The sequence below is a fragment of the Cyrtonyx montezumae genome, unplaced genomic scaffold (genome assembly GCF_038088225.1).
Source record: "Cyrtonyx montezumae isolate F1298 unplaced genomic scaffold, pur_monq_1.0 scaffold_3, whole genome shotgun sequence".
Taxonomy (NCBI): domain Eukaryota; kingdom Metazoa; phylum Chordata; class Aves; order Galliformes; family Odontophoridae; genus Cyrtonyx; species Cyrtonyx montezumae.
The window spans coordinates 101983896-102001768 of record NW_027072034.1 but is presented as its reverse complement, the minus strand read 5'-3'; the positions used below and the strand labels follow the sequence as shown (position 1 = coordinate 102001768).

At 37.9% G+C, this 17873-nt stretch overlaps 1 protein-coding gene across 3 annotated transcripts in view; it reads left to right on the top strand.

The window, feature by feature from the left end:
• The window catches only part of ERC1 (ELKS/RAB6-interacting/CAST family member 1), a 288678-nt gene that overhangs the window by 54331 nt on the left and 216474 nt on the right, over positions 1-17873 (top strand). For all 3 annotated transcript variants that reach the window (XM_065742565.1, XM_065742566.1, XM_065742567.1), the window contains exon 3: positions 13605-14021. In XM_065742565.1, coding sequence (XP_065598637.1) covers positions 13605-14021 — 417 coding nt within the window. The remainder of the gene's footprint in view (positions 1-13604; positions 14022-17873) is intronic.

Genomic DNA, 17873 nt, shown 5'->3' with positions numbered 1-17873 from the left:
ATTTGCAAGAAGACTTTGTGACAACTTCAAGCCCCAGTCGTTCAGTACAGACTTAAAGTGATTGCTAGTGTTGTGGCTTACTGTTTTGCACTGATAACTCTAAAAAAAAAAAGACCATATACACATCCTGTTTTGAGAGGGGAGGGTGACTAAGGTTTTTCTTGCTTTTTTTTTTTCTTTTTTTTTCTAAGCAGTGTGCAAATTGAAATCCTCTGCATTAGCAGATGACGTACCTGGCCAGTGTTCTTGTATCATTTTGGGCCATTGGAAATTTGGGCCAATGGAGTGTGGAAGTCTGTAATTATTTCCTACTGTGGGTTAAAATAGGTAATACACACTCAAATTACTTCCATGGGAACTTGTTTTCTTTTCCCTGAAGAATTGATAGGACGGGAAATGTGAGAAGATGCAATGTTTACAGTTATATATAGGATGGGAAGCAGTCAGAGAGGCATATTTGAGAGACTGCGAGGAGATAAAGCAAAAATGGGGTTATTGTCATGACAGCCAAATTGGTCTGATCTTCTGAAGCAGTGAGATGGTGCACTGGGCATAGAGGGTGTCACCATTCTGTGTGTAGCTCCCTCAGCTGACTTCTTTGCAGCACTACTATCTAATAAACACAAGAAAAAATATAAGCAGCAAATGTTGTCCTGATTTCTGTTGTCCATCCCCAATGTTTTTCCTCCTCCCTACTCCCTATTTCAGCTCCTGGCCGTAAAATGAATGCAGTTGCATGCAAACTGCCCACATATCAGAATGTGGCCAGGCTGACTCAGTTTTATCCTCTTCAGAGGCTGAGCAACTGTGGACCAGCTGCTCTTCTGTGCCATTGGTTCTGTGCTGTCTTGTTTGAACACTGGGCAAAGTCTCCTTGGCAAGAGCTTTCCATGTGCCTTTCAACACAGCACCAGCTGTGTGCTGTTTGTGAGATCCTGGATGTTGCATGTTGTGTTATTTGACAAGATCAGTCCTTTGTGTGGTCTTCTCAAATTTCTGACCATATCTAGTCATGTGCTGCTTTTCTTGGTCTAGGAAACTTCTTTAAAAAAAAACACAGTTTCAGTGCATTCAGAGTGCTGGTGTAAGCCTCTGTCTAGGTTTTATGATTCATTCTGGCGAGGGGGGTAAATATTGCTTTTCTTCAATTGGGCAGCTGGGTGGTGGGTTCTTGTTATCTCATGTCAATAGCTCAATTTCTGCAGAGCAGTAGTTTTTATTAAGCTAGCATAGTTTCAAAACACCCTTTTTGTGTTATTTAGATGTAGCCATTTCTGGTGGTTTAGGAAATACTCTAAGTCTGAAAAAAATACTGCTGTAGTCACTAATCTGTAGTCATGAGCATCAGATAGCTCACGAGATCTTCTAGTGTTGCTTACAGCTGCTGGACACTGCTGTGTTGTGTTCCAGACTGACAGGAAGAATTAAGTATTTATTGTATTGGCCTGCAGTGAGTTGTTTACAATGTATTGCTTGGGGAGGGGGGGGGCAAGGAGAAGGTGAAATGCTTATTGTTATTAAAACTAATTCTTTGAAATATTATCAATTTATGTCTAACAGCCTACCCTGGGATTGTTACATCAGTCTCAGGAGCCACAAGGTTGAAATATTCAGAAAGTTTTTGAGATCAGGGCTACTGCATATTTTATACCATTGCTTGAAAGTAACAAGGTTTATGCATACAGATTAAGTTATTCAAAATATTTTGGTATTATATTTGTGTTAATCGTGTGCACTTGTATTGATACTTAGACTGTAATCTCTCCAAATTACTTAGTATAAAAGGTTTTAAAATTGGGAGGTGATGTGGATAAAGCAGCTAACAGCTTTTCTGTGCATTGATTTTTTCATATATTCTTCTTTCATTATCAATCATAAGCTATTTTTCCTTTTTAAGGCCGTGTTGATGTGTGCTCATATCTTGGAAAATACTACAATGAGATCAAAGGTAGCAGAGCACCTTTTATCTTGCATTGATTCCTTGCATCAGCTAATGGAAAGATAAATTTGCTGACCTCCCTAATGGAGTTGGCTAATAAGAATATGTTTTTTTGCAGAAGAGCTCCTGGTCTATTAACAAAATGAGTCATATTTCATATGGAAGCTATCGATTTGAAAATATTAGACAGTTTTATGTATGTAAATATTAATGGTCTCATTTTCTCAAGTACTATAATTATTTCTAACTTGTTCCATGGTGTGAGAGATTCACAAAATCCGTGTTAGGCACTTAAGCACCTATTCCAATTATTCCATACATACAAGGTTTAGAAGTAATCTATGCGCTGCCCTGAGTCTGGATCAGTCAGATGTTTGTATGTGTGGGTCTTTTTATTTTCCTTTGTTTTTATACAGACACCTCTTACATTATGATCCATTTGAGACAAAGGAAGCTGGTGCTTGCCAAATACAGGAGACAGAACTTGCAGTGAGTTATCTTATTACTGTGAGAAGGCTCCTGGGGAATCTTATCAATGTCTTTAAATACCTGAAGGGAGGATGTAAAGAGAGAGACAGGCTCTTTTCAGTGGTGCTCAGTGCCAAAACAAGATGCAGTGGGCACTAACTGGAACATAGAAAGCTCTGTCTGGCCATCAGGAAGCACTTCTGTGCTGGGTGGATGATGGAGTGCTGGCACAGGCTGCTGAAGTTGTGGAGTATTCTCAGATATCTTCAAAAAAACACCTATAATGTGGTCCTGGGCTCCTTGCTCAGGATCTCTCTGCTTGAGCAGGGGTTGGAGCAGATGCAGCTAGAGGGCCCTGCCTACCTCAACCATCCCGTGATTCCATAACATATGAAACTGCAGATACACAAGGGCTTTGTTTCTTTATCAGCAGAGGATCAAATCATCAAAGCTCGTATTTGTATATAAATAAAAGATGATATTTAAATTGTGTAGTACTAACCCAATTTGGATAGTCTCTTAGGAAATTAAATGAGGTTAAAATCAGTACAGAAAATATCAGTGTTGCTCATTTGTAGAACATGGTTGTTTTTTTGTTTTTTGTTTTCCATAAGGACAGTTAATTCATAAGACAATGGCTTTTTGTTTAAATAATTGAACACATTTATTTTTAAACGTGACTAAATTGATTTTTCCTTATGCTGTGCAAGCATTGGCATCCCATCAAGGTAGTTTCTTCGTAGAACAGATTTCTTTTCCCAGTCTTTATCCCAGTGAAAATCATTGCAGGGGTGTGGAACTAGTTTTATTTATTTTTTATTACCGCTTTGTCACGAAAGTATTGTCTCAGATTTAAGAAGTCCCTCAGCTGCAGATGCTGGAAAAGAAGTATGTTCACCCTCTTACATTTTTCCTTAGGTGTATTCTGTTATAATGGTTTTGGAGGTAGTATACAGGACAAGATGGAATTGATGGGGTTTACATCCTTTTGTTTTACATCAGTCAGAATGATGAAAGGTTATTTTTCTTGTCCATGAAAGAGAATTTCTGGCCCTGAAAAAGCATTTCCTGGGCCCAGACTGTGAGAGAAGGCAGTAATAAATCTTGATGTGCTAATTTTAGCATTCTTGATGGTTTGTTTGTCTTACCTTCTGTTGATCTTTTTTTATAGCAAAACTACAACTTCACAAAGCCAAAGTGGATAGCTAATGGTTCTCTCTTTACCTTTGTTAGTTATTTGCTTTAGGCGCCATAATCCTAGCAATGAGGACAAGTCCAAGTAAATGTATCCTGGGCAGGGATTTTCTCAATAGTAACTGACATTTTGTAGGTGTCTCTCATATGTTTGGCAAAGTACTTTACCTGCTAAGCTTCTTCATGTGTTTGTACTGTTGTTCACAGTTTGTTCACTCTTTTTGTCTCCTTTTCCCTTCTCTGACACAGAAGAATAAAGGAAATCACAAGCTGGGATGGGATAAGCTCCCTTTTCTTTCTGTGGGACTAGGAATTAGGAATATTATCATCACAATCTCCTGAGGTTCTGGGCAGTGATAAGCAGATGGCAGAAATAAATGTTTGAGACAACTCATCTAAGAATTGTATCTCTCAGACCTGTTTTATTAACCATGCAGTTACTTTCCCCTGGTCTTTGGATCTAATTTATCTTGGTGTTACGTGGTAAGAAATTGAGTTTGTGATTATGTGGAGAATTGTTGTTGAAGACCTTCTAGATAAAAATGTCTTTAAGAACATTCTTGTGAAATGTGAAAAATACATTGAGTGATAGTTTATGTTTTCAGTAGGTTGTTTTTGTTTTTTTGTTAGCCATGTGTTGGTAAGGCATGTGCAGAAAAGGATAGGGACAGAACTTAAGACCTAGTTCTCCTGTATGAATGTATATTCTTGGCTTCTGTTGTCATCTTCTATATTAAAAGTACACAGTTATCGAGCTACTTCCCCTCTCTCATGCCTAAGATTGTAGGCTTCTGAAGCTAAACTTGGGCAGTCTTGTAAATCAAGGGCTTGATAGCTGGAATTATATTTTCTTCTCTTTGATTATAATTCTCAATAAATATTTGGCTTCTAGTCCCATACAGTCAAGAACTGAATGCATTTTCAGAACCTAGAAATTTTTAGCTAGTATGATATAAACAGTAGTCAAAAAAATAACCCTTCTTGGGATGATCTTTGCAGCAGCATAAATCTGCTCTGCAGATATCTCTTGGTCATGGTCACAAGATTTACACCTGTGGCTATATGCGACTTATTGACATAACTAGAAAAAAAATTGAATGGGAATTCTGCTGATGTCTGTACCTTGCATTTAAGTGATCTTTTAACTCATTCTTCATGAAATAAGATTTTGTGATAAGATTTGCATTGTGGTTTATTACTAGCAATAAATCAAGAGCCTTGTACAATGGCTCATCAGAGTCTTCATCATCTAGTAGTCGTACCATGTTGTTAATGAACTCTTATGCTTTTGGAGAGACGTGCATCTTTATTGATGGTTCTGTCATAGTTCTGAAATGCCATTTTCTGAAGCTGAATAAGGTGGATTTTGGTCGTATCTCTCATCTCAACCAGGTATATCCATGTTTCTGCCATCACAAATCATTGCTATTTTTAATTATTATTAATTATTCTTTTACAATGTATTTAGTTCCTACAGAGCAATCATAATCTACAGTGATCAGACATCTTTAGTATGGACTAACAAGTTTCCTAAAGCATATTAAGAAAATAACATTTCCTTATGTGCATGTCCTCCAACTCCTAGCTGGACAGTAATTTTTATCTACCCAATGAGTTGTAACTGTTCATTCGTTTCCAAGGCACAGTTTTCTATTCTTATTATCAGTGTCTCTTCACATTTTTGCTAGAACATTTCCTTTCCTCTCCAATGACTCCATGAAAACTCATGACACTGAGGGAAATCTGTTTCTGTTAGTGGTCACATATCCTCCTACAGGTTCTTCTTCAGATGTGTTTGCCTAGAGCATTTAAAGTTAAGGCTGAGATATTCTTACAGAAGGTGTATGCTGTAAGCATCCCTCTGTACTCAATGGAAAGCAGAAAAAAATCCAAACCAACATAAACAGTTAAGTGATGCTTCTTAACTTCTTGCTGTCTGTGGCTAGGAACTCTCAGTGGTACCCTGAGGCTTGCTATTCTCCATTTAATAATTTATTGTTAAGAGCTCTCATTATAGCTTGCCACTGGGAGTTTTTACCTACCTCTGTGCTGTCCACAGTGTGGTTCATATGCAGCCTTCATGAAGATTGACCCAAAGAAGAAATGTTCACTTTTATCTTCAGAGTGAGAAGAAGCGGGCAGTGCTTCCCATGCAGATTGTCAAGATGTAAGCTTTTTCCTTTTCCTTTTGTCTAGTTATTTGTCAGCAGGTTTATAACAATATAGACATCAGCCTCTGGGAAATATAATCTACAGATTTGTCTGAAGAAATGAGGGATGAATTCTCATCTGTTCCCAGCCACAGCTCTCAATCTTTTTTACTGTAATATATTCTACAGTATACTTCTCCTGTTCATTGAAAGGAAACACAGAATCTCCTGAGAACTTCTAAAAAGAATTGTCCAAATACCAAAATGCCTGCTCCCAAGAAGGATATGGGGAACTTAATCCAATTTCTGCACTACAGAATCGGTGTGCTAACACTCAAAGCGTGTAAAATGTAAATGCCAGGAAGATTTGCATAAGAAGGAGCTCTTTGAAGCATGCTAAACTACTAATGTAGTTATACCTTTCTAAATTTAGACACGTAGTAGGTGGGACTAACTGGTAGGACCTCAGATATTTTTCCTTTGAATTCTATTTTTGACTGGGCTGTTGAGATCAAATTGATTCATCGTGTTGGAAGCCAGAGAACTGTCGGAATTATACTTATTGTCCAAACACTGATAAACTGATATTTCAAAAGTTTACTAGGCTTTTCTATGCCTAATAGGAATTTATATTCTCATCATGAGTGAACTCATAGATTTATTCAAAACAGTCTACAAATGTGAGGTATTCTATTGAAACAGCCTGTGCTTGTGCTTTACTCCTTGAAAATAAAAATAACTTACCTTTTTTCTTCTTAAGATATGCTTCTTTACCAAAGGAGAACATTTTTCATGTTGGCATTTGACACTGAATATCTGATATACTCTATTGCTTTACCTTGCCACCTTTCTCATTCTTGTACCTGTACACCTAATATGAAGTTACTGGATTGCAGTTATGATTCGTCTGTGGCTACAAATTTACTGGCTTGTTTCTGATCTGCTTGCTTTTGGAATTTAAACTTGCTTCTGCTGGTGTGTGTGTGTTGTGTTTTTCCATACAGACACCAGAGAAGGAATTAGGCTGCTGTACCCTTGCCCCTTAAACCAAGTGAGTCACTTTGTGTGAGTTTAGTTTAGCTGAAAAATGCATTACTGACAACTTAAGCTCTTTATCTATGACACTTTTTTATTATCTTGCCCTTCTGCTGTCTTAGAGGTAATGCAGTGTACGGTTGTCTTTAAAATACAAGTCTGCTTCTTTAACTCTCACAGATTAAATCCTATTACAATCATAGCTGTATTTTCTATCTAAGCTAAACATTTAAAAAATCACCCATTCATTTCCATTCAAATAAGGATTTTGATGCCCCTGATCCACCTTATGGGGAATATGCAGTGTTTCTGGAATCTGCAAGTTCTGTTTCATGCCAACCCCGCTGGACACCTGACATTAGCCCTTTTTTCAGCTTCTTTGCGTGGGCTACAGCTGAATGTCAGCAGGGACTCCCTCAGACAGCCAGGCCTTTGCTTCTACTGTGCATTCAGCAGAATCTACTTCCCAGAAATGCTGCCAAAACATTAACTCTTTGAGAATGGGAAAGAATGATTTCCCACAGTGACCAAACGCTGTTCTAGAATTTGGCGTGTGATCACTTTTGAGCTTAAGGCAGTGTTCATCCTCTTACAGAAGTTTGAAATGCCTTCTTTGTGTAGAACAGTAAAGGAATGGTCATAATGCAAAAGTCTGAGATTGTGCTTGCAGATTTGCTGGCAAGAAAAGCACAGTCGTGGACTCCTCTAGTTTCTGCCATTTTCTGGTACTGCACATTTGAGGGCAGACCTTACTGAACTGTCCTTCAGACATAAAAGATATTGTAATTGCTGTTATTTCATTCTCAGAGTAGTAGCAATGTAGTCAGGATGATATAAAGATAAAAGTTATAAAGGTTTTGTAGGTGCTACAAGTACGTCTATTTCAAACCTTGAAGGGTGTTTATGCCTGCAAGCTTGTCTTTTTTTTTTTCTTCCAGCAGTAAACATAGTTGGCTGAATGAAAGAGATTACCTATAAATTGGCATCATCAAAAACCCATTTTTTTGCTCAATTAACACATTACATCTATCTCTTTGTTTTTCTTTTTTTCTTCCTCCTTGGGTTGTACTCAAATATGTGACATAACAAATGCAAACCTGTCTTATGTCTTTCTAAGCACTTGCTGTTTTCTAATGAAGAACAGCTTGATCACTGAGCAGATTTGCAGAAAACTGCCAAACGCGTGCACATCGTAAAGCTGTCATTCAGTACAGGATGTCCTGACTTACAGTTGAAGTAGTCAGGAAGTTTTCAGTAGCTAAGTTTGTCAATAATATTTTTAATTAGAAAAATTATTGAATCTGCTAATTTCAGCAAAACTTTTGTTAGAAACAAAATTCTACCCTCTGGAGTGGATTTTCTGATTAAAAATTAGAGAAGAGTGAGATTGAGATCAACCCTTGAGCAGAAAATAGACGTGTTCAGGGATGCACACTGGAGTATGGGAGATCCTTAGGGACATTTGGATTAATTCAAGGACCTTGAGCTGAGACTCAGCTTCTCTAAGGCACTGGGATGTGATAGACATATGTTCAAATACCTAAGCCAGTCACTAGTCAGACATTTATGCAAAGCAGAATCTCCCTCAGTGCCTTCTGTAGGTGTGACTTGTTAAGAGATCCACTCACAACTAGTTTATTTTCTGCTGACTGGAGCCTTGTTTGGGATGCACAAGGATGGCGTGTAAGAACTTGAAATGTTATCTCCCAGACTGAAGCTGTTCTAACTAACACTGCACCACACGTGCTTTTGGGATGTATCTTTCCTCCCCCTTCCTTTCTATCACTCCATATTCTCTTGCTTATTAATATGAGAGACCTCGGCATTCTCTCAGTGTAAGAGGACAAAAGAACCCAATATGTATGCATCATATATAATATGTATTTCAAGTCTCTGTAGAGATTTGTGGAATGTAAAAATGCTTCCCACCACACCGTGACACATTTTTGTGACAGTGTTGAATACCTACATGAGTGCTATGATTTTCCTTGTTGTTGAGAATGACTTGGTTATCTTCCTTTTTGCTGATTGTTGACAGCCATCTCTTGAACAAACTGGTCTACTTTTATTTATTTATTCCTAAATATTCAAGTAATTTCATTGATTAACCTGCTTAGAATTTAAATCCAGGAGATTAAGGAAAACTTAAATACAGAAGTGTTCAGGTCCTAGATGCCCTGCCTCTGCTGCACAACCCCCATTTCTAACTTAAGCACTCAGCCTTCTTGAATAAAGAATAAGATGAATTACGTATCTTGTTAAGGTAGTTACAAAGACAGTGTCTGAAGTGTGAATAACCTAAAACAGGCAATTAAAAACAAGCAGACAAATTCTTATTGGAATCCGTAATATCTTAGCTTGGGAGGTTAAGTTCTGTCTTGCAAAGATGAATACAAAAATCCTTTATTTTAAAAGTATGTCGCTATTTAATTATTTTGTTCAAAATCATGCTAGTAGCAATGCTTGCCTCCTTTTGATCTAAAATACAGGGTTAGAATGGAGGTCCTGGCTATAAAGTATTGACTAAATTCTCTTTTCTGTCTGATTGTATTAAAATTCATCTCTCTCACTTCCTTTGGAATGGTAAGATGAAAATAAACATTTAAATTAATTGGAAAAATTGCACTTCAGGTCTTTCTGCTCTTGTGAGTGCTACCAATTAGAATATGAAATTGTGCTCTCTAGTATTTTCTGTCAGGCCTACTGAATCTTTAAATATTTCATGCAAAATGGAAAAGTTTCAACATGGAGAGATGAAAGAGCTGCCTGTAGCAAGGTTCCTGAACTCTACAGGATAACAAGAGGTGTGTTACATTGCCCTGAGACTGCAACAGTGGGATTTTTAGTGAACCAGATAGGAGGCACTTCTGTGTTGTTGGTTGTATTCATACTTTAGGTTGGAAAGTCACCTAACCAATACACCAAGGTGTGGGAAATGTGAATTTGAATCCTGTAAGGCAGAAAAGAAGACTGAATTGTGTTCTGCTTACAGGTGTAAATTTTGTGCTACTGCGTGAAAGGCAACCCCTATCCCTGTGCTAATTAAAAATCATTAAGTTGCCCCATGGAAGTAATAGAAGGAGTGTAACACCTTGTAAGAAATTATGCTTGGACCTTGGGTGTTTCAAGATTTACATTTCAGGTGGTCCTAGAGGTGCACAGTACTAAGATGAAAGTACACTAACCAGAAATAGCCCTACTAGCGAGACATGCTTAGAAAAATACCTTTGTAATTTGCAGATCTTGTTATAATTTGCAGTGAGACTTAAAGACCAACTTTCATTACTGGAAAAAACGGTGAATCCTCAAGGTCTGAAATAACAGCAATAAGCTTCAAGCAAATTATAGGCTGAATATAATTGCTTTGACTTAAAATACATTATCTTTATTAAACTGTTTAAGACTATGATTGGTACTTTATCTGGCAGAGTAGGATGTAACTGAGCTTAATGGTAGTAAAGGTATTTTTACTTGTCTATTTCTAGATGGGATCATTTCAACAGTACTTTTCAAGGTTGATAGAGGTCTTTGGTAAGGTTTTAGGAATAGGATTAAGCGGCTAATGACATGTTGACTTGGGAAAGATTTTTGCCTTTCTAGGACAGTCAGTGATTTAAAAGTGAAGCTTGAGAAATGCATGAGAGGCTAAGACTTGTCTGCTCCTTCAGAGGGAAAAGGATGTTTTCTTTGAAAGGATGTGGAAGAAAAAGTCGTAACGTCTGAAAAACTAGTTCATTTATGATGTCAACTAATAAAGAACATTGTTTCATTATTCTGAAAAACATTAAAAAAAAAAGTTGGAAAGCAGAGAAAAGAACTCATTTTGCATACCTCTTTCATGTTGGGAAGGAGTGGGTGTCAGAAGCGTAGAATAATTTTCTGTGCCTTATTTTCCCACCACCTTGCACATAATGAAATTTTTTCTCAGCTGAGCAGCTCAGAGAAACAGTGATAGGAATTTGTGATGCTAATGCTAATCCCTCCTCTCTCCATACCTCTTTAATTTTTCCTTGAAAACTGCATTCAAGGCCATTGCCTACCAGTTATGCTGGGTGTTCCTTAACTCTCTTTTCTTTGCTTAAGTCTGATGGATTCTCATAAGGGCTGTTTGTCATTGTTACTAGATTTTATTTCACATTCCATTTCTGAATAATACAGTAGATTTGGTGTGGTTTTTTTTGTTTTTTTTTTTTTTTTTTTTTTTACCCAGGTGTAATAATGGGGGCTTTCCCAGCTTTGGGAGACATAATTTTGTGGGTCTATGAGACATAGCGTTTTCCTATGTAATCTGAGCTGAGATTTCACAGCAGATCAGCTGATTGAAATTCTAATGCAGGAATTTTGTTGCGATGATTTAGCCCACTGATGTTTATAAATAACCCAAGTTTGATTCTGAGACAGCACTGAGTAGAGGAAGTCATTTCATTCAGTAGATGATGTGGTTACTCAGAAACTCTTTTCCCGCTTGTAAGAAAGGAAATGCTGAATGGGCAATATGTGGAGAGGCAGGTGGAAGTATGTAGGAACTTGTTGGTTAGCTGGAGAACAACACACAGCTGGGCTCTGGGTAAGCGGGGCTTATCAAAGCCCTATTTACAAGTGGAGTTAACTTGTATGGAACTGTAAAGTTCTATCTGGTGAGGTCATCTATTTTAAAGAAAATTTAAGGATGTTTTCTCACTACTGATGTTGTACACCTACTGACTTTATTGGTATTGTATAGGTACAGATAAGGCAAACTTTTTTGTGAGAACAGTATGTTTTCTCCCAGTTTGGTCAGTATGCATTAATTGAACAGACTGTAGTAGGTTTGATTGCCTACCTGTGTGGTGGCATGTTTGTAGCAGTGCCTCAGTTTTTAAGCTTCTGACATTCTTAGTCTGTGTTTTGGAGAAATGACAAGGAATGAAAATTGGAAATCTTTATTTAAAAAACAACCCAGAAAAATAGATTAAAAGGTTTTCCAAATCCAGATTGATTCCCTTGAGATGTTTCTTTTCTTCTCCTGTATTACTAATGGTAATTTGTAAATAAATCTTTGCACCCACCAATATATAAGCTCAGTGCATATTTAAGAAGAGTAATCAGTTATCTCCTAGCGTAATAAACCTGTGCTTAGTTATCACACATTCTATAACCTATTCTTTTAAGTTAATAATGGCGTAACTGTCTGCCAAGTATTGTGCTACTGAAGAAAAGATAATTGTAGCACTTGAAATAGTTTGTGAAACTGCACTTCTAAGCTGATTTTATTTTATGTTGGTAACATAAAAAATGGTTCCTCTTTTATCTCTGCCAGATCCTTGGCTACATATTCCCAACTCTACTTTGTGCCAGGATCATCATTGGTGCAGTCACACTATCAACTGAATCAGAGAGCTGGATGAAGAGACTTTGTCTTGGTGGGGCCAGTTTTCAGCTAGGTGAAGTTTTGATCCAGTTCCTAGTGCCAGCCACTTAAATTAGTGCCAGAGGAGAGCCAGACTGTTCCTTTTAATAGCACTGTAGACATAGCTGAGTTGATTGTGATGCAGCTTTTTTAGTTTTGAAAACTCTTCTTAAGCCAGAAGGAGAACTTGATCTTTTGAAAAGAAAATGAGATTTGACTGCCTTTATTCTTTTCACACAAGCAAGTTAAATGCTAAGTATTTCTAAAACAGTTTCAAGCTAGATATGTTTACTGCAGATGGTATTTTCTGTTGTGTCTTCTTAGCATCACAGTGTGTCTTCTGCATTGTTTGATAACAGTTTATGATACTAATACTTAACTCCTAGTGAATACTGGAAGTAGCTCTTGCAGATGTTGGATTTTTGTAATGTAAATGTAGACCCTGTCCATCAGACTTGTTCACGTTCAAACAAAATTGTGAGCATGTCTGCCACATGAGAAGAAATGTGTAAAGATCACTCAGTGGGTATCTCGTCTGTGGTAATCAGATCTTTGTTTGGTGTCTTAGTACTTCTCTCTTACTGAATTATTCTTCTTTGTAAGACAAAAATATTACAAACGTTTATCTAAATATAAAGTGAGGATTTTTTCCCATGCAAGCTGTGCTTCTCCTGTTTTATCCCAGTATCTTATACTGCTGTATGCACAACCACTGAGGTAGGATTTACTGTCTTGTACAACCACAAATGACTACTGATCATTTGATTGATTGCACGTTGCTCTTAGTAGAGAACAAACTATTACCTTACAAGGATCCTCATGCATACAATTGTATGCACCATAGTCAGTGTATATCTATTTATCTGTAGTTGACATGATAAAATCTCATCTTTTTGATATGATAAAATCTCATCTGTAAGTCAGCTTGGGGAGATCTGTGCTGGGTGTTGTTTTGGTACTGAAGACCTAAGGAGCTTTTATTGTTGATTACATTTTATTAGCTGACGCATATATTTTTATAGTCAAGTGTTCCTTTACTTTGCCAAGACAGTAATTCTCATCTAGATCTTCTTATGCAGAATTCTTCTGTAGGATAGACAAATACTTGGGGGGGAAAAAAAAAAGGGAAAACCTATCAAATTTTGCCTAATGATATTTTCCCATTTGAAAAGGTGACTTACTCAAGTTGGTGGAAGTGGACAGAGTCTCTTAAGTAAGAGATTTCCATTGTTAAACAATGTATGTAAAAGAATGGACTTGAAATTTCTATAGAAAACCTTTAAAATTCTGCTTTGAAAAAGAAAAGTTGATTTGCTAGTGTTGCAGTTTCTTCTTTGTTGGTAGTTGAGGAAGACTGAAGTGGCCTATATTGTTCTCCTTATTTCTACAGTGGAGGGAATCCTCTGATTTTATTTCTTTATTCTTTCAGCATATGCAGATGACTATCCAGGCTCTTCAAGATGAACTTCGGATTCAACGGGACCTGAACCAACTGTTCCAGCAGGACAGCAGCTCTAGAACCAGTGAGCCTTTTGTGGCAGAGCTGACAGAGGAAAACTTTCAGCGGCTTCACACAGAGCACGAGCGCCAGGCCAAGGAACTCTTCCTCCTACGTAAAACCTTAGAAGAGATGGAACTGCGTATTGAGACACAGAAACAGACCTTAAATGCACGTGATGAATCCATCAAAAAGCTGCTGGAGATGCTGCAGAGTAAAGGTCTGTCAGCAAAAGCCACCGAGGAAGATCACGAACGAACAAGACGGTTGGCTGAGGCAGAGATGCATGTGCACCACTTGGAGAGCCTTCTCGAACAGAAGGAAAAAGAAAACAACATGCTGAGAGAGGTATGTGACCAAGCTTTGGGTTCAACTCTGATCTTAATGCCTAGCTCTCCATCTCCTCCCCATTTCATATTTTCAAGGAAAGAGTTTTCCATCCTTCTACAAGCTGTATTTTACACTGCAGATTTAACAGAACTTGTCTCTCCCTTAAAATTTATTTGTCCTTCTTGCATGTCGTTTCTGGGGTGTTGTACCTTATGTCCCACTTTCCCATCACCCCAGTGTTATTCCCTGGAGATGAATTGTTACGTGATCTGTAAGATGTATTCCTCCATTCTGTTCTGGCTTGGGAGAAAGTAGCTACCTGTATTTAGGAGAGAGCTGAGAGAAATCTTTGCAGGAGTAATGGATGATTGCTCTACGGTTTCCATGGAAACAGTCGTCTTGCTGAGAAGGGTATTTGATAAAACTATTAGCTGCCCTGGATGCACAGCCAAAAAAAAGATTACTTAAAGGGACACTGCTACAAACATTTCAAACCTTTTCCCCACCCCCTGAAAACAGAAAAGACATTGTATCTGTTTCATAGCATAACAGTATGGTGGCAGGCATTCTACACAACTATCCAAAATTAATTACAACAAATTTTAGGCTACAGATAATATGAGAACCTTGGAAAAATAAAGGAAAATAAATGAGTTGTGTTGTAGCCAGTGTCATTAAATTCCTTGACATTAAGTGCATTTTCCAATTCTAGCCAACCAGCCTTCTAAAGTATTCCAACATCAACTTCTAAATAAGCAGTAGTTCAGTATGTGTTCTGTATGTGTTCACTAACAGTAAGATTTTCTGTAAAGGTAATTTAATATCCATCTCCAGATTGAATGCATGAATTGATAACTATATGTGTATGTGGTTTGTGTGGATCTTACAGTTTGTTTTATGCATTGTATGTCTATCATGTGATTCAACGTGTTTTTGAAGCTGGATATACTAAAACAGTAAACGCCCGCTCAAAAAAAAAAAAAAAAAGGAAAAATCTTGCAAATATATTTTTGAAAGGAGCATTTACAGCAAATAAATACCTCCTCAAACTTCTTACTTATGTTTTCCATTGCCCAATCCATTGTACTTGTGCTCTTGTAAGCATTTATATAAGAAAGCAAGAGCCCACTGCGTTTCTGAGCCAGATTTAGGCCAGATTTATTTTTTTTAGAGCAGTAATCTCTTGAGTGTCTGAAGTGAACATAATATGATTCCAGAGTTTCTACACTACAATTTTTCCTTTATTTAGCGACCAATGATAATTCTGTTCCAATTCTTGTATCTATTTCAGGAAGAGCCCCAAATGGCTTCCATTTGTTTCTGTTTTAAGTCCAGCAACTTAAATGAGAAGCTGGCAGGAACTGTGTAATTTTTTAGGAATGTAGTTGCTTTTGTTTCTGTGTAATGATGAGTAGGTGTTGAGAGAGGAGAATTCTTGCTTCATTCTCAAATGTCTGGAAATCATCGATCATTTAAATCTTAGCATTTACACTAAATGATTTCCCAAAGAAGGTATAGATGACTATTGATTTTGAAAGTGTAAATGCTGGTTATCTAACATATTTTAAAACAAATTGCTAATTGCTGCCAACCTCCTTCTAATGCACCAAGAAGGATAATGTGGGTATGCTGTAAATAGTAGCACAAGCTGTTGATACAGTGTAGAATTCATCTTTGAAGATGAGCACACCAGTAGTCTCGGAAACATGGTGTTGTGTGAGAGATGCCAAACTACCTGCGTGGAATTGACCATATTGACTGAAAACTCAAGCTTGTTAGTAAGAATCTCATGCACTGGGGTCCAGAAGGCTGGAGAAAGTTAGGGGACATTGCAAAACTGTAGCTGACTGCAGCTGAACCAAGGTTACTCAGGCTAGTAGAATCTGGCAAGCAAACATAAAGAGCTCTTGGGCACGAAGTTGCTCTGCCGTACGGGATTTGGTTCAGAGTTGCTGTCATATAATCAATAGAATCCTTAGAATTGGAAGGGACCCTTAAAGGTGATCCCCAAAGGTCCAACTCCCCTGCAATGAACAGGGGCATCCGCAACCAACACATCAGGTTGCTCAGACCCTGATCCAGCCTTGCCTTGGATGACTTCAGGGACAGAGCTTCTACCACATCTCTGGACAACCTGTTCCAGTGCCCTACCACCCTCCCTGTAAAATACTTCTTCCTTATATCCAACCTGAGTCTATGCTTTTTCTGTTTGAAACCATTTCCCTTTGTCCTTCATTGCAAACCTTGGAATGGAAGGTGTTCCATCCCTGAACGTGCTGTAACAGGTCCATGTCTTTCCTGTACTGAGGACTCCACATCTGGGTGCAGTACTCCAGGTGAGGCCTCAGCAGTGCAGAGTAGAGGGGCAGGATCACCTCCCTTGTCCCACTGGCCACGCTTGCTTTTGATGTAGCCTGTGGCTCCCCCAAATACTACACAATTTTTTGAGCTGCCTTGAAGAAAACTGTCTACTTAATTGGTTGTTCTGTAGCTGGTATACCCAGTATCTGGAGACATCCTAAACTCCTCTTTAATGCTATTAAAGGGAACAGTAATATTGCAAAGGGATTTGCATGAGCTGTAAGGATACTTCATATTCTAACTCATCAGAAATGCTGAAACTTCAGTAGCAGTTTTGACCATATTAGCCAAAGTGTGTCCTGAGATGTCAGAATCCACACTTACTATTTCTAAGTGTATTACATTTTTGTTAAAGACATTTGCTAGGAATAATAATAGAAGTCTAAATTCTGAAGGAAAAGATGTTCTTTTATTTTTCAGCTTTGAAGCTTATAATGCAGAAAGTGATGAGACTGAAGGACATCAGATGGTGTCTCAGATGGTGCAAGTGCAGTGGCCAGCAGTCTGACCTTAAAAAGTAATCATAAATCTTAACAGAGCCACAAATCTGAGCTCTCTACGTTTATAACTACAGAAAAGCTGACTAGGGATCCCTTTCCTTCACAGTTCTGTTTCAACACAGGCACCCAGAAAAGGTTAAGAGCAGGGCAAACATGATACTTCTCTGTAATACTGGCCTATGTTCCAAAGTATTTGCAACTCAAGAATTTCCTGATCTTCTTGTGATTTGTCAATTTGGTAATTTCTTTAGATTTGCCATGCAAGTACTTAGTGTCTTGTCCTGCCCATGTAAACTTTTGCACTTGTGGCATCATTTTGTTAGTGGTTCTGCAGTCTTGCTGTCTGCAACAGGAAGAACCTTTTCTTTTGGGTTTGAACCTGTCTCCCAGTATCTCCTTTGATGACCTCTTATTCTTGCATCAGAAGACAGAGTGAACAGGTATCACTACTGAGACTACTGTGCCAAGTGTGATTTTAGATTCCTGTCATATCCTTTCCACATTCTCTCCTTTTTCAGGCTGAGAAGTTATTTGCTTAGATGTGCCTCATATAGAAGATATTGCATATCTTTGAGAATATCCCAGAGCTTTGTCTTAGTTTATTTTTCTTCTGTAGTGTGATTTCTGTATCTCTATCAGTTTGACCCTGTTGGACTTTCCCCAGATGTTTTCCTGAAATGGGCCACTCAAATAATCTTTCCATACTACTTCATAGGAAAGATCCAGTATCCAGCATAACATGGGATGTATTTGTCAGTGCACCAATACAGAGGAAAGTCTCTCATGAACACAAAAAAATGAAAGATCAAAAGTTTTATTGAACATCTGGGCACAGATGTGGATCTGCATGCAGTGACTTTGAGATGACAGTGCGATTGCTTCACATTCTACATTCCTCCACTGAAGAAAACAAGCTTAAGCTTCATAGTGTATAAAAAGAAGCGTGCTATTTTGAATACCCCTTCTTAAGTCTTACTGAAAATTATTCATATTACTGTTGGTATTCTAG